The 24,323-nt window shown below is 32.7% G+C and overlaps 1 protein-coding gene across 2 annotated transcripts in view; it reads left to right on the forward strand.

Moving 5' to 3' along the window:
• The first annotated feature begins 3,096 nt into the window (after positions 1-3,096).
• LOC127716481 (pleiotropic regulator 1-like) overlaps positions 3,097-24,323 on the forward strand; it is a 474,697-nt gene continuing 453,470 nt past the window's right edge. For both annotated transcript variants that reach the window (XR_007988946.1, XM_052222706.1), the window contains exons 1-8: positions 3,097-3,200; positions 9,507-9,613; positions 9,971-10,098; positions 10,710-10,760; positions 11,600-11,684; positions 16,387-16,456; positions 19,878-19,973; positions 20,974-21,066. Coding sequence is in view for 1 of the 2 variants with exons in the window: in XM_052222706.1 (XP_052078666.1) it covers positions 3,192-3,200; positions 9,507-9,613; positions 9,971-10,098; positions 10,710-10,760; positions 11,600-11,684; positions 16,387-16,456; positions 19,878-19,973; positions 20,974-21,066 (639 nt within the window). In the remaining variant the exon portion in view is untranslated. The remainder of the gene's footprint in view (positions 3,201-9,506; positions 9,614-9,970; positions 10,099-10,709; positions 10,761-11,599; positions 11,685-16,386; positions 16,457-19,877; positions 19,974-20,973; positions 21,067-24,323) is intronic.

Here is a 24,323-nt window from a genome sequence, read left to right on the forward strand (position 1 = left end):
TTTTAAACAAAGACTCCCAACCTGTATCATCACCACTTTCATCGGAAAGCCTTTGAATTACCATCTTAGCTTCTGTCAAAGCTTCTATCAAATCAAAATCGGGTTTCTGTAAACTGATAACTTTTCAAGGCGACTTTTGAGCAAAATATAATTATGTTCTGCAACAACAATTGCAAATAGGAAACAATATTTGGCAGAAAACGGAGTCTGTGGATATCGAGTACCGCATCCAGTGGAACTCTTTGAGCCAAATTGCTTCGAATTTTCTGTTCTTCGTATCACATAAACTGAAATGTAAAGTTTACGAAAATAAGTGTGCTCTATATGTCTGTGCATGCACCCAAAGGCAGTGTGGTGTATATATAATGTCGTTGCAAACGTCTCACACCGTCCGATGAAGAGCCCCACTTGCCCAAGCCCAATACCTCGAAAACTAATAATCGAAAATGCTCAAAATCGAAAGGGAACTTCTTCTAGTGGTAACAAATGTTGTGTGTAAATTTTATTTGAATAAATTGGTCAAAGCAAACCTGAGTTATCGTACGATATAAAAAGTGGACGGACATGGATGGAAGGACAGACAAACAGAACAGAGTGATTACTATATGGTACCCGCTGAATGTCGTTGGGGTCCTGATGATATACTGCTTCCCTATATAATACAAATATGCTATACAGGTATTCTCCAGTAATGACACAGCAAGTTTAAGACGGACGCACGGACGGACGTTATATGCTAAAATCAGCATAATCAATACCGCTTTCAAATACTAAACTCGGCCAAAACTCATAACACTTGAACGATGGTCATTACTTTGGTCCATTTTTTTCTGTTGTTTATTCGGACATTCAGCATACTGCTAACAAACGTGTTTTCATTGGTTGTTTAAAAATATTTCAGCCTTGACCAGTGAAAAATCGTTACAGAAGATCAAGCGTATGTTATATTTTCGGTGATTTCACGAAATAAAATAAACTTTAAATTATTTATATTGTTAATTTTGAATTATGTGAATTACTAAAGGAGTTATGATTAGAATAATGAAGGTCAAAGAAAGCGTCATTGTTGTTGAATGTAGAGATTTAAATGGCAAACCGTAATGATCTAGACATTTTAAACACAATAAACAAATAAACATACTCTCAATGCAATTTATTTATAAATCAGTTCCGTAGATATTATTTTTATCAATTGTCAGATTATTTAATTTTAAAAACAGATGTAGTTTCAAGCCATGTAAAGAATCGCACACTGTTTACATCGCAGACTCTGCTTTAATATATTGACGTCATAATAGTCCAGATATCACCAAACAAAATTCTAAAGTTTACAAGTATCAATCCGCATGTTTCTCGACTGTGGGGTCAATTTAGTAAAAGAAAGTGCAGTAAATTTACCAAAAAACATGAAATTTTGGATTAACAGACGATTCGATTCACTAAAAATGTACAAATAACACATAGTTTTGATTATTCGCTACACCAATTTTCATGAAAGGCACTGAACGTAACAAAGTGGCTTAAATTCTAAATACTTGGATTATTGGACGACAATAGGACAAACTGTTATTTTCGTGTTCGTTGTGTATAAATGAAGAATATGAACACATTATCACACAGCAAAACAAAAATATTTCTTGATAATTTAATTTTGGATGTAACGCGTCTTCTGATTTGCTGAAAGTTTTTTGTCTATCAGCTCATAAATATAATTTTGTCATGTGATCGTGACGTCATCAATGTTTTTTCATGATTTACGTAATATTTTTTTCTCTATTCGAAATAACCTCATAAAATTATGTGATGCCCACTTTAAATAACCCGCTTCGCATCATATTCAGTGTGCACCGCATTTTTTATGTTATTTCTTCATTGACAGAAAAAATATTACAGTCATTCCTTAAACATTTGATTCTCATTAAATCCAGTGACATATGTAATTTTTTTATTCATAACTGCACCGAACCTTGTTATTCATAACTGCACGGAACAGTCACTTTTGTTAAAAGTGCTTCAAAAAGTGCTTCTGACCCATAGTATGTTGATGCTGATGTAGGCTATTCTTTGAAATTATTTTTTGTTAATTTTAATGATTTTTTAAAAGTGAGGAATACATTTTCCAAACGGCTTCGTGCGTTGTTAAGTTTGCCAGTTTATTATTCAGGGTGCGTTGTTATGTTTGTTTATTACTGAGACTAGTGTTTTAGTAGTCTCAGTTTATTATTTAGGATGCGTTTGTATGTTTGTATATTATTTAGGCTGTATTGTTACGTTTGTTTATTATTTAGAGTGTGTTGTTATGTTTGTTTATTATTAAGGGTGCGTGGTTATGTTTTATGTTATTCTTATATGATTCGAATAAAAATGAAGCCCACTAGACTTTTAGCTGCCGGCAAATATTTACTATTCAACAATTATCTCCCCTTAGAATCTATGACAAATCGCCCCTCTGGCAAATCGCCCCACACCTAATCGCCCCACTTTTTCACCAACTCGCCCCACTTTCTGAAAAATCGCCCACTTTTGTTTACCAACTCGCCCCACTTTTGAAAAAGGATAAAAATCCCTCTGAAATAAGTATTAAGGTCTGTCAACTAAACCCACTTGTGAAAAATAGATAAATCCTGATGAATTTAGTAATGCCAACTCGACCAACTTGATGCAAAAGATGCAATCCCGTTGTATATCTATGTTCCTGTCCCACTCATAAATAATATCAATACCTATGAAAACCTTAGATAAACATGCTTTTCCCGTTTGAATGGTTTTACACTAGTCATTTTGATAAATTGAGTCTTGCCAACTCGCCCCACTTATGAAAAATAGAAAAAGTCCTGATGAATTGAGTCATGCCACCTCATAGTCAATACAAATAATTTAATAAATTTTCGTTTTTAAGCGGGGCGAGTTGGCAGAGCTGAAAATTACATATTCATCTAGATTTTACCTTTTTTCATTAAGTGGGGCGAGTTGGCAGGAGAAAAATTAATGGGATTTAACCCTTTTCACAAGTGTGGCGATTTTTTAAAAAGTGGGGCGAGTTGGTAAACCAGTTTGGGGCGATTTTTTTAAAAGTGGGGCGAGTTGGTGAAAAAGTGGGGCGATTTTGTGTGGGGCGATTTGCCAGTGGGGCGATTTGACAAACCGTGCAAACAACGTTTCTTGGTTATTTTCTTTTCAACAATTTCAGCATGGTAGAGGTAATATAAATAGAGAATATTATATGTAGTGAATGACCATAAGTATTCGCCACCTATAATCATATATAATGAATTAATGGTCGGATTTTAACAAACCTTGTGTTGAAACTTGAAGAATATTTATAAAAAGTAAAAATTAACAAAAATTCCGAACTCCAAGATAAATTCAAAACGGAAAGTCCTTTATCAAATGGCAAAATCAAAAGCTCAAACACATCAAACGAATGGAAAACAACTGTCATATATATTTCCTTATGTAGAAAATGGTGGATTAATTCATTAAACCTGGTTTAATATAATGCATACACCTTATCGCTATTTAGTCCAATCCGGAAAAAACAGTCATTTAGACAACTTCCTGTTTGGGTCAACAGGCCGCAAACAAAGGTCATCAGTAACGAGCTGAGGGAGGGAAAAATTTAGAAAGCGATCAATAGGAAACTTTGATAGATTATGATCCACTTTTTCCAAACTCAAATTAAAGTCAAAAAAATATTGTGTTTAAAGTATTTACGATGTTTTAAACAGGTCTCATTAAAAAGTATCATGCATGGTGCATTGTTTAAACAGGGTCCCAGATAGCGTCAACTGGATGAAAAAGTTGTGTAATTTTAGAGCTTATCCGGAATGGAATAAATAGCGATTAGGTGTATTGTATTAATTTTGACAATTTTTGTCTTCATAAATTTGGTGTTTGTTTTCTCCTGATGTGAACCAGTGTAATATTGTTTTACAATTTGGTTGAAATATGTGTAGCAAATTTCCAGACAAAAAATATACCATCATAAAATGATTAAGCTTTGCAACAAAAATAACACCAAATAAACCTGTGGCAATTATCAGATAGTTCTTATATCCAAACATACTGGGAAGGTCTAAAACGCGGACGTGGGAAAATACGGAAGGGTAAAATTGATATATTATAAGTGATTTATCTGGAACTGCTTAAGATAAATTAACGCTTGAAACGGATTTTGAAAGCTTATATGATATTCTATAAGTTAAAATAGAAATTTTAAGATTTTGATATTTAATATTACCAAAAAGTTGACCGAAAGCCTTGTTAAACGTGACTCTGGCAATCCAATTTCGAATCTTTAAACTTAAATTCATGGAAAAACATATAACCTGGTAAAAATCTAAAAATGATTCCTATAGACAATTTAATAAAAAATAATATGGTATAAAAATAATAGCAATACATTAGACAAAAAGGGCAAAATCTTGACCGGAAGCCTCTCTTGTATATAAATGAAGAAGTCAAAATTTCAACTTTGAACTTAAATTCATGAGAAAAAAAGCCCTGTCAAAATCTTGACATTTTTAAAACTAAGATTATCCCTTTCTTAGTAATGGTGATTTCCCTTGGTAAGACAAATCTACGACTACCTGTTTGATTTTCCTTAATCAAAGTCCTGTGCAATTAATCTGGTAATAATCAGAAATGGAGAATTAGATGTAGACTGACGAAGAGGAACCCAGTGTTTTTGTATCAGTAACAGAACCTAAGTAAACCTAAGTTATACATACAAATGTAGGAAGGTTACAAAAAAGCTGGGAGGTCCCACTTCATGACATGTTCTGGAGGTTTGATTACAGAACTTGACTTTCTCATCCACTGGTCTTGTATCAAAACTATTAAAGGCATCTGCTAATCAAGTGTTTTCCAAGCGATGAAAAGTATACTTCATGCATAGTTCAAGATATTCCTTAATTAACCAAAAAGGTTGACCTCCAGAGCAAAATGTTTCTCAGACTATAAAAGGCACAGTACTTTTCGAGTTTTAATTAATTTAGTTATTACCCTTTATCTTCAAAAAACATTTTTGTCTATTGTATATTGTGGGCAGGGCTCACGCTAGCAGGCGACTGGGGCGACAAAGTCGCTTACCCGTCCGTCACTTGGCTTTGCCCGACCGTCAAAAGCGTAATCTAGTCGCCCTGTTGTTCACGATACTCGCTTTCAGTCGCTTTCGTCGTCAGCAATAATCAATTTTTACCAAGTCGATGAAACAGCAACAAGTTTTCATTTAAAAGTAAAGAAATTCATAGAAATAAACGATTTATTTTCTTTAGAAAAGAGGTTAAAGCATTGATTTTCATGTCTGTCAGACAGAGTTCACCTGACCTCAACCTCATTTAATGGATCAATGATCAAGGTTAAAAAACGTGATTAGATCCGTTTCTCAAATACTAAGCAGTAGATCAACTATATTTGGTGTATGGAATAATTGTAATGGGTACATGTCAGTCTGGCAGTTTTCATCCGACCTTGACCTCATTTCCATGGTTCATTGGTCAATGTTAAGTTTTGTGTGTTGGTCTGTTTTTAAGTACTATAAGCAATAGGTCAACTATATTTGGTGTATCATATGGAAAGATTATAAGGTGTACAAGTCTGTCTTGCAGGTATCATCTGACCTTGACCTCATTTTTATGGTTCAATGGCCAATGTTAAGTTTTTGTGTTTTGGTCTGTTTTTCAATACAAATAGCAATAGGTAAGCTATATTTGGGGTATGGAATAATTGTAAGGTGCACATGTCTGTCTGGCAGTTATCATCTGACCTTGGCCTCATATTTATGGTTCATTTCAATATCAAGTTTTTGTGTTTTGATCTGTTTTTATACGACCGCAAAATTGTGGTCGTATATTGGTATGACGTTGGCGTCGCCGTCCGAAGACACATTGGTTTTCACACTCTAACTTTAGTTTAAGTGAATGGATCTCTATGACATTTTACCATAAGGTTCAATACCTCAAAAGGAAGGTGGGGATTGATTTTGGGGGTTATGGTACCAACAGTTAAGGAATTAGGGGCCAAAAAGGAGCCAAAAATAAGCATTTTTGTAACTTCCAGACATAACTTGTGTGTTCGTGTATGGATCTCTCTGACATTGTACCACAAGGTTTCATATCACAAAGGGAATGCTGGGATTGAATTTTAGGAATTAGGGGCCAAAAAGGGACAAAAAACTATTTTATTTCTACTTTAGGTCCTCTGTTATTTTTAATTTATATAAATGATTTACCACTTCATGTTAAACAATCTGACATGGATTTATATGCTGATGATTCAACATTGCATTTTCATAATAAAAACATTGAAAAAATAAACAGCATATTGCAAAATGATTTAAATGCTATACAATCTTGGTGTAACAATAACAGTATGAAAATTAATGCACAAAAAACAAAGTGTATGAAATTGGGTTCAAAACAAAAACTTTCACAACTTTCAGAATTATGTATTACCGTCAATGAAACATGTATTGAAAATGTCCATTCTTTCAAATTACTTGGAATTGACATTGATGAAAGTTTAAGCTGGGAGGATCATGTTGATCGTATATGCAAGATTATCTCATCTAAAATATCACTTTTGTTTAAAATTAAAGTATATTTGCCTATACACACAAGACAACTATTTTATAATGCATATATTCTACCATATATAGAATATTGTAGTTCAGTTTGGGGAAATTTATTACAAAAAGATTCAGATAGAATCATAAAACTTCAAAAAAGAGTAGCAAGAATTATACTTGAATGCGATATTTCTGTTCCATCTAATTTTATGTTTTCATCTTTAAAATGGCTATCTTTTACAAAAAGAATAAAATACCAACAATCAATTCTAATGTATAAAATTGTAAATGGACTAACACCTGATTACTTAACAATGCTAAATATTAATGATGTGCAACACCACAACTAAATTACTTACGATCTGTCTCTAATAATGATCTATTTGTTCCAAGACCAAACACAATTTTTTTCTTTATTCTGCAACAAAGGTATGGAATAATTTACCACTCAAAATAAAAAATTGTCGAAATGTGGAATTATTTAAGAAACATTGTTATAATCATTTTCTTGAAAATTCTATGCAAGTCGAATAATTTGTTTTCTTTCTTTTATTGTAAGAATAAGAAAATTTAATCAAAACTTTACCAATTATTGCCATTTATTGCCATTTGTATGTTTGAATGATTGAATTGTGTATATACTAGTAATATACAATGTATATTGTATTTTAATGTATGAATCGAATGTATGAATGTTAACTGTATACATGTATTTTGTTTGAGGGCCTCAATGAAAATTAGACTACTTCTAATTGAGTTACCCTCTTTAAATAAAGAATTTATTATTATAAAATTTATTATTATTATTATTATTATAAAAAACAAGCTTTTTTCTAGTTTCATGACAATAACTTGTGTGTAAGTGTATGGATCTCTCTGACATTGTACCACAAGGTTCCATATCACAAAGAGAATGCTAGGATTGATTTTGGGGGTAATTGCCTCCAAGTTTTAGGAATTAGGGGCCAAAAAGGGACAAAAAACAAGCATTTTTCTAGTTTCATGACAATAACTTGTGTGCAAGTGTATGGATCTTTATTAAATTGTACTACAAGGTTCCATACCACAAAGGGAAAGCTGGAATTGAGTTTGGGGGTAATTGCCCAAAACGTTTAGGAATAAGGGGCCAAAAAGGGGCCAAATATAAGCATTTTTCTAGTTTCCAGACAATAACTTGTGTTCAAGTGTATGGATCTCTCTAAAATTGTACTGCAAGGTACCATAACACAAAGGAAAGGCTGGGATTGATTTTGGGGGGTAATTCCCTCAAAATTTTAGGAATTAAGGGCCATAAAGGGGCAAAAAAACAAGCATTTTTCTAGTTTCAGGACAATAACTTGTGTGTAAGTGTATGGATCTTTATGAAATTGTACTGCAAGGTTCCATATTTCAAAGGGAAAGCTGGGTTTGAGTTTTGGGGTAATTGCCCTAAACGTTTAGGAATTTGGGGCCAAAAAGGGGCAAAAAAACAAGCATTTTTCTAGTTTCCAGACAATAACTTGTGTTCAAGTGTATGGATCTCTCTGAAATTGTACTGCAAGGTACCATACCACAAAGGGAAGGCTGGGATTAAGTTTGGGGGTGATGAATCATAAGGGGGTTCAAAAAATTTGGGGGGGGGAGGGGTTTCCTTTTTTTTTTTTTTAAATTTTCCATTTTAAATTGGTTATTTCTGATTTATATATAAAAGCAAATAATGATGATATGGTTTGAATAGGTAAATTAAAAATTTTTAAGTTCTTAGACCACATTCATTCTGTGTCAGAAACCTATACTGTGTCAAATATATAATTACAATCCAAATTCAGTGCTGTATCAAGCTTGAATGTTGTGTCCATACTTGCCCCAACTGTTCAGGGTTCGACCTCTGTGGTCGTATCAAGCTGCACCCCAGCGGAGCATTTTATTCAATTAGCATACACAATAGCTCAACTATATTTGGTGTATAAAAAGAACTGACACAATTTATCTGACCTTGACTTCATTGTCATAGATTTTTAAAAATGTTACTTATGTCACATTATATACCATGTCTGAAACCTCAATAACAGAAAATATGTACCATGGTCTCCCAGTCTCTATCTTTCATTCACCAATTTCCACTAATTTTTCTTTTAGCTGTCATTTTATTTGGTCAAGTGATAAGGCTTACAGGAATTTGTTGAACTGGAATAAATGAAGCGGACCGAAAAATCATCTGGATAAAATTAAAGACCTTAAAACATTGTGAAAGGGGAGAATTTTTGGAGGCCTTTCACTTTTATTTAGTTTTTATATAAACCTTGGTCTTAATGGAAAGTGTCTTTACTCTTGTCATGAGGACATTGTATGTGTGCCATGACAGCTATCAATTAAATGCAAATTATAATTTTTAACTACTTTTACTTAACTTGATTTTGGGTATTTAACATAAATGGGGATAATACTCAATTATGGGTATCTTCCCCAATCTTTTGATTCAGTGTGGGATATTGAAAAGGCAGTATCATTTACATTTTATTTTATTATATTCTTAAAACAAGTATCTTCTATTTGAAGTTTATAAAAGCCTGTGCAACGGTAACTGATATGGATATGATCATAGCTAGCCGATGCAGAACAAATGAATGCCATCATGGGGATTGATTGATACACATTATACCTAAAACATGTTGTACAAAAATAAACATGATAAATGGCCAGGTTTACAGGGTTTTTATGATTTTCTGAAAATGATCCGAGTGTTGAACAACAGTTTCCTTCACATCATATCAAAGGTAGGGGACAAGATAATGCTCATTTTCTGTCCAAATCAGTAATCAATTTTAAATTAGTGGTAATACAAGTATAACTCTTAAAATTACAATGTTATTTGTTTCTTGTATCCCCTTTCTGAACTATATTCTGCTCTATTTGAAAGATTGTTTTATTAAGAGAATATTTATTTGTGTACTTTTAGGAAGTTCAGAAACACTCAGTCCATACACTTGTGTTCAGATCATTGAAAAGAACCCATGACATGTTTATAACAGATCAAGGAATTCCACCAGCTAAAGATGACAAGGGGTAAGTTATCATGTGTCATATGTTTATAACAGATCAAGGAATTCCACCAGCTAAAGATGACAAGGGGTAAGTCTTCATGTGTCACATGTTAATAATAGATCAAGGAATTCCACCAGCTAAAGATGACAAGGGGTAAGTCATCATGTGTATTTTGATTGGTTGATTTCTGAGTCTGAGTATGAAAATCATGCTCGAACGTTTTATGACCTGGTGTACTCATGTACTTTCAATTTGCAAAAAAAATATGTGAAAACCTGAATGAGGAAGTACCTTCAAATGAAAATTTTAGACAATAAGCATTGAAGCCCTGTACATTTGCTGCAGTAATTATTCATGTCAACTGTTGTCTTTTTTTAGCGAAATACTGAAAAGAAGAGTAAAGATCATTGATGAATACAAAATGGTTAAAGATTTACCAAAAGAGGGTCAAAGAAAACAACAGCAACAAAGTGTTATCAAACCGTATGAAACAAATCAATGGCAACGTAAGTTTTATAATATACCTGTATCTTTTAATCACTGAACGTTGTCAAATCGGAAGCAATGTACAATTTGTGTCAAATTTTAGTTCAGCTGATGATATCTTGATGATGTCAATTAAAACAAGTGAAAAAAATTGTCCTAGACATATTTCTAAAAATGTCTGTTTTGGACCATGTAAAATAAATTTTCTGGTTCTTACACAATGACTTCTAAACTATTGATGAGAGAGGGTGGTATTTAATTTTTGTTTTTATTTCTATTACTCTTATTAAGTCAAAATCAAACAGTAATTTATTATTTGGATTATATTCCTCCTGGAAAAGTATCTCTTTGTCTCTATAATATTTACTACTAAACAGAAAAGTATCTCTTTGTCTCTATAATATTTACTACTAAACAGAAAAGTATCTCTTTGTCTCTATAATATTTACTACTAAACAGAAAAGTATCTCTTTGTCTCTATAATATTTACTGCTAAACAGAAAAGTATCTATGTTCATGCTTACACCCTGTACCTTGACACCTATAATTTTTGATTACCCCGTTATTATCTTCTATCTCTTTTTACAGTACAACTTGTCAGTCTGAAGCAGTAATTTCATTTATTTTACAGAGAACCAAGAGACCTCAATACAAGGTACCCACCCATACCCAAGTGGACCTGGTATGTATGTGACATGTTTTTAACTCCCCATCCTAACTTACAGGTGTATGATATATCTCACACTGAACCATGTGAACTTGGTTAATGCATATAATTATAGGATTTATCTGTATTTCACTGAACATAGTGGGTTTGGTAAATACACATACCTGTACTCACAATTCTCTCAGTGGACTTGGTAAATACACATACATGATTTACATGTACTCACAATTATCTCAATGGACTTGGTAAATACACATACATGATTTACATGTACTCACAATTCTCTCAGTGGACTTGGTAAATACACATACATGATTTACATGTACTCACAATTCTCTCAGTGGACTTTAATGATGTATAATTTGAATTACTGGTAGGATATTATAGGTTTAAAAAAACCAAGGCATTTTACCTTCAACAAAAGAATGGATGAAACAGAATGCATTTTATTTTGTTTTTAAAAAAAGGGATGTGACCTATTCAAATACACTGGGAACACATTTGTACACTCATGGAAAGATCATCACAATGGCAAAAGACATGTATGTTTAGTCAGAAATCCATCTGTATATCATCCTTAAAACTGTGATTTGTAATTATCTAAAATATTGTTTTATAAAGCACTGTATTTCAGAAAGATTAATCATTATATGTAAATGTAGAAATTAATTTGTATTTACACATTTCATTATGCAGAAATAAACTTGATTTATATATATAAGAAAATGACCTACATTTTTATAATGTTTCTTCCTCTTTGAAAAATGGTTTGGAAATATTCTAAGAAGTAATAAAATAAAAAACGAAAACTATTTATATGATATTTCCTGAGTTTTATAATTATTTGAATTAAGGTGTTCAGTTAACAGATGGAACAGCAATGCAAACAGATCCAAGTTATAATGCAAGTGTAGAAATGGCATTGTATGAACAAAATAGGTAAGTGCAAAGTTTATTTCAATGCATGTTTGTCACTAAGTTGATTTAGTCATTTAGTTCTCACGTTTATCCCATTTTATTCAACCGTCATTTCTTCAGCAATGATTTTAATTCAAGCAATTACCTGTTATTTTCCTCATCTACCCTTTTGAAGTTTTCTAGCTAATTTGATGTTAAATAATAAAAAAACCCAGGTATTTCTAATTTGATGTCATAAGACTGTTATGGTTGTTTAATAATTGACTTATTGATCTATTTTTGTCTCGCCTTGACGGAGACATAGGTATTCTGTTCCCGGCAGCAGTGGCGGCGGCGTCAACAATGTATTAATTTGTGATTAGGTCTAGTTCTTGGTGAACCACTAGTGGTAGGTCAATGATATTTGGTATGCAGTTGTATTAGCATTGGCACATCTCATTACCATGGAGATTATTTGGTCCCACCCACTCAGCCAAGGTCTATTGACTTTGAAACTTTTCATAGTTTACATGTATTAGTTTGTGATAAGTTCAAATTTATGGGGAACCACTAGTGGTGGGTCAATGATATTTAGTATGCAGTTGTATAAGCATTGGCATATCTCATTTCCATGGAGATTATTTGGCTCCGCCCGGGGCAGACCTTAGTCATGGTCTATAGACTTTGAAAATTTTGCTAAGTTAACATGTATTAGTTTGTGATTAGGTCAGTTCAAGGGGAACCATTAGTGGTAGCCCAATGTTAATTGGTGTTCAGTTGTATAAGCATTAGCACATCTCATTTCCATGGAGAATATTTGGCCCCGCCCCCTCAGTCATGGTCTATTTACTTTGAAACTTTTGCTTACTTTACATGTATTAGTTTGTGATTAGATCAGTTTAAGATGAACTGCTAATGGGGTTAAGTCAGTGATATTTGGTATGCAAATTTATTGGCATTTGCAAGTATTGTTTCCATGGAGATTATATAGCCCCACCCCTGATCATGGTTCATTGACTTTGAAACTTTTACATAGTTTACAAGTTAATGTTTGTGTTTAGGTTTGTTTAAAGGGAACGACTTATAATAAGTCAATGGTATTTGGTTTGCAATTTTATTAGCATTGGCACATCTCATTCCATGGAGATTGTTTAGCCATGTACCTTCAATCATGGTTCATTGACTTTGAATATTTGCATAACTTACATGTTAAAGTATTGCTATTTTAATTTCAACATTTGCATTATCAAAATTACAAAAAAGGCGAGACATATCTCTGTGATAGCAGTTATTATCTAGTTAGAAACCAATCTAAACAACAAAGCCAAAAGTAAAGGTATCCAAAAAATTGATATGCTAGAGATGAATCATTGTATACTTGAGGATCTACATCGAAAACTAACCTTGCTGCTCTTTTTTGAAGTTTTAATATTATTATTAGGTTTACAATCTCCACACACAGTATAAACATTTTTCTATAAAATTTAGCAGATGTAGTATGATTGCCAGTTCAACAACTATCCACCAGAGACCAAATGATGTGGATGTAAGCAAATATAGGTCACCATTCAACATTGAGCAAATCCCATACCACATAGTGAGCTATAAAAGTCCTGATATGACAAAATGTAAAACAATAGACCAGTTTCACATAAGCGACTTATCAACCCTGATCTCGAAATCATATGCGCGTTTTAGTTTAAATTCAGCGAATAATTAACGATATCATACATGACAGGGGCTATCCAATTTACCCTTACATTTGGCAACATAATAATAAATACACATCTCTCTCTCTTGGTGTGTGCTAAAGGCAAGTAAACAGATGATACCAGTACACAGTATGTTTGTTAAGGCGAACGTAGCTATTTGAGAAGTTGTCACTGACATCATAGATATAATACGGTAGCTATTTTATCTTTGTCAATTGCTGACATTAAACAATTGTATATAAACAAATGTGATTGTATTATGATTGGGACGAATAAATTAATTTATTGGTCCCAGATTATTTAAATTTAAGTTTTTAATAATCGTTTATTTTATATATAATATTCAAAATAAGTAGTATGATCGTTTATACAGAATACGAATATTTAAAATGTTATTGAGAAAAAAATTAGAATAACATAAATTTAAAAGAAGAAGATTTGGTATGATTGCAAACGAGACAACTATCCACCAGAGACCAAATGACATAGATGAAAGCAACCATAGCCAGAGACATACATGTATTATATGTCTCCACCATAGGTCACCATACGGCTCAAACAATGAGAAAAATCCATATCGAAAGTAAGTTATAAAAGGTCCTGACACAAAACAATTCAAACTAGAAAATAAGTCTTCTTGTTGACGAAAAGAGTTCATAACAGTTGTATTTATAAATGATTTTTTTTTAAACAAAAGTATAAATCTTGCAAAGAATTTAAGAATGTAGCTGGGGGCCTCGGTGGCCAAGTGGTCTAAGTAGTTACTACTGTAATCACTAGCCAGTCAACACTGAGGTTGTGAGTTTCGAACCCCGCTCGTGCGGGTGCACTCGACTCCAATCTTAATTGACTAGGATTGTCAGTTTTCCTATCGAAGGTCGTGGTTTTCTCCGGGCACTCCGGCTTCCTCCACCAATAAAAACTGGCCGCCACAAAATAGCCCAAAAACAGTGCTTAAAAGTGACGTTAAAACACCAAAAATCAAAGAATGTAGCTACTGCATAATCCAAATTTCCACTTAACTAAGGTAGTATGGAAGTATAAACAAAAAATGATAGAATTTTTCCTGATATACTTTGCCAAATATGTAGTATATATTGTGATATGTTCAAAAATAAAAAAAAAAACCCAGTAAATTGTAATAGATATGTACATTTGTTTCAAATAGTTCTGCTTCAGTGATATTTTTAGACAGTCGTGATAATGAAGTTAGATATAAAGCAGTTTTAGAATACGCATCAGAAATACAGGTTTATCTTCAATTTTCAAACATCAGACTATGCTCATGATCAACTTTGTCTAAGCAGTGGTTCAGTGCCAACGGCAAGAGTAATTTTCTACATATTTTCAACTTTTTCAAGTTCTATATAATGCATATCTTAGTATAATTTGTGTCCAAAATCTTCAAAATTTTATATAAAAAAAGGATACATATATTAACATTTCAAATTAATTTAAAAAAAAACTCAATTTAAAAAGAGACAGTATTCATGGTACCGTAGTCAAGGATTTGTTTAGGAGGACGTCTATATAAAAAAATTTGTAAGGGTTCCGCGGAACCCAGTGTCTCGCCTACTTTTGCTGTTAATCGCAGGCTCAACAATAATGAGGAAAAGAATTAATAAAAATATTCCTCTCGATACTATCTTTTGATTGTAAGAAGCTTCTGTCCAAGTTTGGTAAAAATCCAGGATAGTTTATGAATCTAATAAATGTTTTAAAAACTTTAACTGCAGGCTGTATGTAATGTTAACTGGAAGAAAAACTGAGTCCATTTATAAGTAAAATATGAAAAAACAGGTACAAAATTTTAACAAAATGTCCTTCTAGATACTAGCTTTTGATATCATTATCAGTAATTGAATATCCTGCTTTACCATACAATAAGATCAAATTACTGAGTGACCCCCTCCTAAATTATTAGAATACCGGTATATCTTAGTCGCATTAACTGTAATATCTCAGTTGGGGGGGGGGGGGGGGGGGGGGGGGTGGTGGTATTTTAGAAAATGAATATCCTGTCCTAGTAAGAGCTGAAAATAAATAATTTTGCCCACAGCAAGATCAAAAAGAAAAATCTGCATCACAAAATGCAGGAAATAATTGTGTACAAAAGTTAAATAAATTTCGCGCAGCAAAAAAAAAAAAAAAAAGAATGCGTAGCAACTGGGACATTAAATCGTGATTGACAGTATAATATTTCCAGGTAGCAACAGATGAAGATGAATATTCAATCCGAAAAAATTCTCCTGGCTTCCGTCAGAATATCAAATGGTCGTCCCCTTTTCAACAACTGTATGTAGAAAAGGGTGCATTTTTATCAATTGTCACCTGGTGAGATTGTACAAGGTAAAACTAGGATTCCACATGGCTAAGGTGTTAATTGACTTCTTAATTTATCAGTGACCTAATATATGGATATGAAGTGACCCCAACTTATTTTTCTAATATATTCTTCCTGCTAAGTGAACGACCTCAGCGGGAATCCAAGCATTTCTTCTTGACAGTTGAAGGTACAAAGTCAGGCGGCATATTAGATTGTCTATTACTAAAACCTACAACACAACAGTAGTCCGTTTAACAATCTGTTAATGTGTCATTGTTAATAAAGTTGTCTCATCAATATATATTTTGATTCAAATGATGCTCGTGTACATATAAACGCAAACACTTAATCAGGTGATCAGGTGATTGTTTTTCCAGGTCTGCATGGTCACTGCTTACATCAACCCTAAGCCCCCAGTCTATGAATTCTCGGGAATTATCATGTGATTTCACAGTTTGGCTAATTAGGTTAGACATGCGTAGTTAAATGTGAAACTGTTGTATTCAAACAAGAAAGCCAACTGCCTGATTTATGATGAAATAAATAAACAAAAAAAAACAAATATGATACTGCAAACAACAACAACCACTGAACTACAGACTTGGGGTAGGCACATAAAGAATATGGCAAGGTTTAACATGTTTTCATATTATTAAATTCAGTTACATCTTATATTACAGTTATTTTTATGTTATATTTATTTCAGACAAATAGAGACACAATTAGGATCTGGTGTACAGGATATTAGAGGTTCAGATAGATCTGATCAATCAAAGGTAAGTTTGCAATTGGCAAGATTCATTTTGTCTACTATTTATTGCTCACCTGACCTGAAGGGCTAATTGAGGTTCTCATCACTTGGCATCCGTTATCGTCTGTGGTTAATTTAAAAAAAATCTTCTCCTCTGAAACTTCTGGGCTAATTCGAACCAAGCCACAATCATCATTAGGGTATCCAGTATAAAAAATGTGTCAGATGATCACACCTGCATAAGTTTTGTCCATTATCTTAGATAGAGAAAATCTGGGGCAGAAATATTTAGAATACAAAGATCTATCTTCTTTCCATTTATGTCAAACTGTCAGATAACTTCTTATATGAGCTCTTAAATGACACATTTTATCTTTTTTTTCAAATTTTTCATATAATCTAGAAAAATATAAAAGAAAGATAGAAAATTTGAAGAGCAAAAATAATCAGCATAACAGGATTAACTAATAAATTCTCATGGTTGTAATCATCAGTCAACACCTTATTTATGTGATTGCCCATGGCCTTAAATGACGATTTTTAACAACTTTTTGCGTTTTTGTCTTTTACCTTGAATACTATAAAAGATAGACAGAAACTTTATGAAGCAAAAATGATCAACAAAACAAGATCTATTAGTAAGTCAAAATTATCAGTTTACTTTTGATAGGAGTTATTTCCCTTAGATGTTGATTTGTACCATTTTTTAAAAAAAAATTTGCCTATTTTCTTGTAAACTAAAATAGACAAAAAGAAATTTTTAAATAGCAAAAATAATTCACAAGACAAGATCTAAAAATAAGTCAATATTGCCTAAATTATTGGAGTTACGATTTTTACCAATTTTTTCATTATTTGTCTATCTTAAAAACTGTAATAGAAAAAAGAAACTGTAAACAGCAGAAATGATAAGCAGGAGAAGAATTATAAGTACTTCAGCATTACTGAATATGTTGGTAAACTCTTTATGGGAGTTAGTGCCCTTCAGTGATGATTTTACACATTTTTGCATTTTTGGTGGAAAAAGAAAACTGTAAACCGTTAAAATGATCAGCAAGACTAATTCTTCATATAGGTGAACGTAGCCGAAATTGTCAGTCGATTCCTTACAGGTGTAATTGCCATTGATTGAAGATTTTCACCCTTTTTTCATTTTGTCCAAAATTATAAACAACAAAAGAAAATGTAAACAGGATAAATGATCAGCAAGAAACGATCCACAAAAATGAGATTTTAGTCTACAATGTTGGAGAGTGGCCATTGTTAAAGATGCACATAGATCCTCGTAAGGGACGCAGGCTCTTTAGAGCCTCTAGTTACGAATACAGTTAACATGGTCAACTAACTCTCGTTGTCTAGAACTTGGTTGACTCCAAATTTTGGGTAAGTTGAACCTTTCCCGTGGTAGCAAACTTTGTTCTATAAAAATATATGTATTTCCTCTCCTGGTGAGTCTTAATTCAATGGTCACCAACCAAATGAAAAGGGTATTAAATTTCTGGTAATTATACCCCACGCAACGAGTTGCGGAGGGTATAATGTTTTTGACCCGTCCGTCCGGAATTTCATGAAACCTTTTCAGATAATAAGGACATACTACGTAGATGTGCATATCGACAGGAAATTACGATTCAATTTTTTCCAGGAGTTACGCCCCTTTGAACTTATTTGCACAATATACTACTGCAACCTTTTGTCATCGCAACTCCTCTCAAACCACACAACAGAATTTCATGAAACCTTTTCAGATAATAAGGACATACTATGTAGATGTGCATATCAACAGGAAATTACGATTCAATTTTTTTTCCAGGAGTTACGCCCCTTTGAACTTATTTGCCCAATATACTACTGCAACCTTTTGTCATCGCAACTCCTCTCAAACCACACAACAGAATTTCATGAAACCTTTTCAGATAATAAGAACATACAGGAAATTATGATTCAATTTTTTTTTCTGATACAATTTTTTTTTCTTACACTTATTTTATTTCTCCAATGACAATGTGGGGACGTGGGGTATGTGAGCGCGTTCACTAAGGTTCTTTGATTTATCAGTGTATTGATTTACGACATTTTTTACCCATGTGATCATATTTAATCACCACTGTTCTAGATTATGAATTTTTTTTATAATCAATTAAATGTAATCAGAAATTAATGAGCTTAGGTGTCCTTTAAGTGAGGATTAATTGAGTAACTCGAAATTACTCAAACAGCATCTCTTTTGAAAAGAATTGAAATAAAAGATAATGAAAAGTAATCTAAATTTTCTAAAATCTAAGAAAGTATTAACTTATTTTATAAAAGAGTTGTATTGTTTTCTTTTAAAACACCTTTTTAGAATGTCTTCTGATGTAACTGTTAGATGTGAATCTGGTGATTAAATAAATTGTACAAAATACTTTTGAAACAGTGAAACAAAATGAAAATAATTTTCTCAACGAAAACAAAAGGAAAAATTGTTGTTGTATCAAGTAAATACCAAAGAGACAAAAAAAACCTATTATTTTATAACAATGATTTAACATACATCATGATCAGTCTTACAACAGAATATCTATTCCCTATCCATATCCTGCTCGATTCATTTTTCAGCTTTCCATTTATTCAACAAGAGTTGTGTCACTTGATCTGCTGAACTTCTTGTATTTGTTTAAGTCATACAACGGGTATCTTGAAACATTTCTCTGCTCCAGACAACTTCAAGATAACAAGAGTCAACTGTATTTTGGTTCTATAATCATAGGGACTTCTAAATGAATTCATTCCAGTTTCTCTATTTGTCAAATTATTTTCAGTTATCAAGGTTAAATGTATAATTAAGATTGTGGGTTAGTTGGCAGATAAGTTTACATGTTACATATACATTTTTTGAAAGACTTAATTGAGAATATGGGTCAGTTATCGATACTAAAGTTTACACGTATAATCTTTCTTGAAAGACTTAATTTAGATTGTGGGTTGGTTGGTGATAAGTGGTCAGAATTTAATAAGAATCAGAAGCAGTCCAGTTATAAATGTAGAAATGTGATGTGATATCAGCAGAATATTTAAGATTTGCTTATAATAACCTACTACAACTTATTACATCATTGTTGGTAACCCAGATTCACACAGGTAAATGAATGCAATAAATTCTGAATTTTCAGTAGACTGTCAAGTTTTACAGATTCATGAATTCTAGAATGAGCATGTAAGATGATGCATAAAGAAAATCATCTTTGTACAAATTTACTACATTAGCAGCAGCTTTAAGCATAAAAGAAATAGATTTGCATTTGAAAAAAATACTGACAATGATTAATTTATGTTTCTTACCGTGTAATACTGTAAGGCCTCAAAAGTGTGATTAGTTTTTCATTTTAGATGATGTGTTTGAAATGTTTTATCATAAAAAATTTTGTAAACCAATAAAAACTTTTATATTTGTACATCTTTCCTAGGCTCTAGTCACAATAGGTCAACAGCAAGCATTGGTGCCAAAGAAAGCACAGACCATGCCAAAACCTGTGTGGCATCCTCCATGGAAATTATTCAGAGTAAGATTTACCAGTAGAACAGTTACACTTAAGCAAATACAAATAAATATGACACCAAATATGAGGAACTAACTGCTCCATGAAATATCTGTCTTTGCTATTAATACAAAACTGTTTCAGTCTTCTTTATTATCTTAGCATGTACACTTATATATGTGAGGTATAAATAATTGACAGAAATATAATGTGTGTAGACATGTTAACATATACATGGTGCATCAGTAACTGACATAGATTGTTAATAGGAAATATCAGACTATAAGCATAAAAACAATGCAGACCATCATTTATTACAAAAAGCTGAAAGAAGTCTGGAAAAGGATTTCAATTGAGGTAAATATGGGAAAAATCACACAATGCACCATAGTAATAATTTCTTAGCTGGTAAGATCAACAATATTAAACAGACCATTAATATATTTTGATTGTAATAACACAAATGATCAAAGCTTAAGTTTTTATTTAGACTCACCAAATACTGGACAGTTTTTTTTTGGCAAATAAAATTCTGTTGTATACAGATATAGCACAGAATTATTTAAAAAATTGAAAAATGCATTAAATAGATGGAGTTTCTGTTAAAAATCACTGGCTAGTGTTCAGAATTAATTATTTTAGACCAGATTGCTAATTTCAGGTGATTCTTTGATATTTTTATACATAGATTTTGTGATTACTAGGACCAAACCTGTTTAAGAGGTTTTGTAATCAACCTTTTTCCTATGTGTACTTCTGATCTTCTTAAAGATTGAATTTATGCTAAGGGACATTTTTTGTAAATTTATTTTAATTTTAAATTAGCAACTATTTCACTCTTAATGACATTCCCAACTTTACAGAAATCAAGTTAAAAATCACTGTAAGTCTGCACACCTTCAAATTCTGTTTGGTACATATACAGCATTTTCGTTCACGTATAGACAAAGTGCTTCAGGTAAAAGTAGCATTTTGCATGTGATATTCAAATAAGTCGTTCAAAGGAAGATTTTGCATATTTCAGGTTATAAGTGGACATTTAGGATGGGTAAGATGTATAGCAGTAGAACCTGGTAACCAGTGGTTTGCAACAGGAGCTAATGATAGAATGATTAAGGTGAGAGAACATGAAATCTGACATACAAGTTTTTAAATATCAATTATAATATCATACAGTTGATTGATTATAAGAGAATCTGATCAAACATGCAATCACTTGCTGGTAACTGTTTTCTTTCCTGATTTTACCAAGCATGATGACATCAATTAATGTTCTTTCATAAAGATGATCTTTTCAATTACCTGATAATTAGTCCCCTACCGACGAAGTCGAAGGGGACTTTAGGTTTGCACTCCGTCCGTCTGTCTGTCTGTCTGTCCGTCTGTCCGTCCGTCTGTCTGTCTGTCCTTCTGTCAGTCCGGCAAATCAGTTTTCCACACTTTTTTTCTTCATGCTTGAAGATATTGATTTGATATTATGTATATTGTTTTATCATGACAAGTTACAGATCAAGTTCGAATTTTGTTTCGGTCTGATAATTTTGTGCAGAGTTATGGTCCTAGGACTTGGAAAATTCACTCAAATATTCAGTTTTCCGCACTTTTTTTCGTCATTCTTGAAGATATTGATTTAATAATTGGTACATTGTTTTATCATTACAAGTTACAGATCAAGTTCGAATTTTGTTCCGGTCTGATGATTTTGTGCAGAGTTATGGTCCTTGGACTTAGAAAATTCACTCAAATAATCAGTTTTCTGCACTTTTTTTCGTCATGCTTGAAGATATTGATTTGATAATTGGTACATAGTTTTATCATGACAAGTTACAGACCAAGCTTGAACTTTGTTATGGTTTGGTGATTTTTTGCAGAGTTATGGTCCTTGGACTTAGAAAATTCACTTAAATTATCAGTTTTCCGCACTTTTTTTCATCATGCTTGAAGATATTGACTTGATATTTGTTATATAGTTTACACCATGACAAATTATAGATCAAGTTAGCATTTTGTTCCAGTACAATGAATTTTAAACCGGTAGGGGACTATGTATTGCCATGCAATACTCTCGGAATGCTTGTTCCACTTTATGAATTAAAATTTATTTCCAGTTGTCCAGTCCAGTCAGTCTGCTGGAACTCTCATCTGTTATATGTTTGCAATGTCCTGTCTGACCTATAGTGGCTGTTTTTGGGCAAAATAAGACATGAGTCCAGGCCAAATCTGAAAGATATTTTACCCACATTTAACATCTTTTTATGAGACAAATTGTAGCAAAATATAGCTGTGGCTCGTACCTGTATAACTAAATATTCATAGCAAGATCTTAAAATGAGGCTATTTTTATACGACCCCAAAAAAATTTGCGTTTGTATATTGCTATCATGTTGTCGTCGTTAAAAGACATTTAGTTTCCGGACAATAACTTTAGTATAAGTGAATGGATCTCGGTGAAATTTAACCACAAGGTGGTTCTAACATAAATTATTTCTGACCTATATAAAGAAACAACAAATACTGATATGGCAGGAGATACACACCAAACAGGGTGTGTGATTTATTATATTTAGTTTGTGAACAGATTTACTAAGTATTGCACAACAGCAAGAAATCTTCAATTGAAAACGAATACAAATCTTTTAACCAATTTCAATGAGGATTAATTCAAAGTCTTGAATTGTTTGAGGATTTTACCATGTATTACTAAATTGGATATTTGGACATTTTTAAATAGGTCTACATTGAGGTCCAAAGGGTCCAAAATTAGACTTTGTTTGATTTCATTCTAAACTGAATTCTTGTGGTTCTATGATATTCTGAATCTAACTGTGCATTCACTTTTTTTAATTTTGGGCCCTGTTTTCAAATTAGTCCATATTAAGGTCCAAAGGGTCCAAAACTAAACTTTGTTTGAATTCATGGTTTTTATACGACCGCAAAAAAATTATTGTGGTCGTATATTGGTATGACGTTGGCGTCGTCGTCCGGCGTCATCGTTGTCGTCGTCGTCCGAAGACACATTAGTTTTCGCACTCTAACTTTAGTTTAAGTGAATGGATCTCAATGAAATTTTACCATAAGGTTCAATACCACAAAAGGAAGGTTGGGATTGATTTTGGGGGTTATGGTACCAACAGTTAAGGAATTAGGGGCCAAAAAGGGGCCAAAAATAAGCATTTTTGTAACTTCCAGACATAAGTTGTGTGTAAGTGTATGGATCTCTCTGACATTGTACCACAAGGTTCCATATCACAAAGGGAATGCTGGGATTGATTTTGGAGGTAATTGCCTCCAAATTTTAGGAATTAGGGGCCAAAAAGGGGCAAAAAACAAGCATTTTTCTAGTTTCATGACAATAACTTGTGTGTAAGTGTATGGATCTTTATGAAATTGTACTACAAGGTTCCATATCACAAAGGGAAAGCTGGAATTGAGTTTGGGGGTAATTGACCAAAAAGCTTAGGAATAAGGGGCCAAAAAGGGAAAAAAAATAAGCATTTTTCTATTTTCCAGACAATAACTTGTGTTCAAGTGTATGGATCTCTCTAAAATTGTACTGCAAGGTACCATACCACAAAGGAAAGGCTGGGATTGATTTTGGGGGTAATTCCCTTCAAAATTTTAGGAATAAGGGGCCATAAAAGGGCAAAAAAAACAAGCATTTTTGTAGTTTCAGGACAATAACTTGTGTGTAAGTGTATGGATCTTTATGAAATTGTACTGCAAGGTTCCATATCACAAAGGGAAAGCTGGGTTTGAGTTTGGGGTTAATTGCCCTAAACTTTTAGGAATTTGGGGCCAAAAAGGTGCCAAAAAACAAGCATTTTTCTAGTTTCCAGACAATAACTTGTGTTCAAGTGTATGGATCTCTCTGAAATTGTACTGCAAGGTACCATACCACAAAGGGAAGGCTGGGATTGAGTTTGGGGATGATGAATCATAAGGGGGTTCGAAAAATTTGAGGGGGATTTTTTTTTCCTTTTTTTTCTTTAAAATTTTCCATTTTAAATTGGTTATTTCTGATATATATAAAAGCAAATAATAATGATATGGTTTGAATAGGTAAATTAAAAAATTTTAAGTTCTTAGACCACTTTCATTCTGTGTCAGAAACCTATGCTGTGTCAAATATTTAATTACAATCCAAATTCAGTGCTGTATCAAGCTTGAATGTTGTGTCCATACTTGCCCCAACTGTTCAGGGTTCGACCTCTGCGGTCGTATCAAGCTGCGCCTCAGCGGAGCATTTTATTTAATTTTTTATGCTAAATCTAACCACGGAATTAGATTTTGGATATTGGACCATTAAGTAGATTAAATGTCCCATTTCAAATTTTTATATGACTGCAAAAATTTTTTTGCGTCATATAATGCTAT

This window comes from Mytilus californianus, unplaced genomic scaffold (assembly GCF_021869535.1).
Source record: "Mytilus californianus isolate M0D057914Y unplaced genomic scaffold, xbMytCali1.0.p SCAF_9, whole genome shotgun sequence".
Classification (NCBI taxonomy): domain Eukaryota; kingdom Metazoa; phylum Mollusca; class Bivalvia; order Mytilida; family Mytilidae; genus Mytilus; species Mytilus californianus.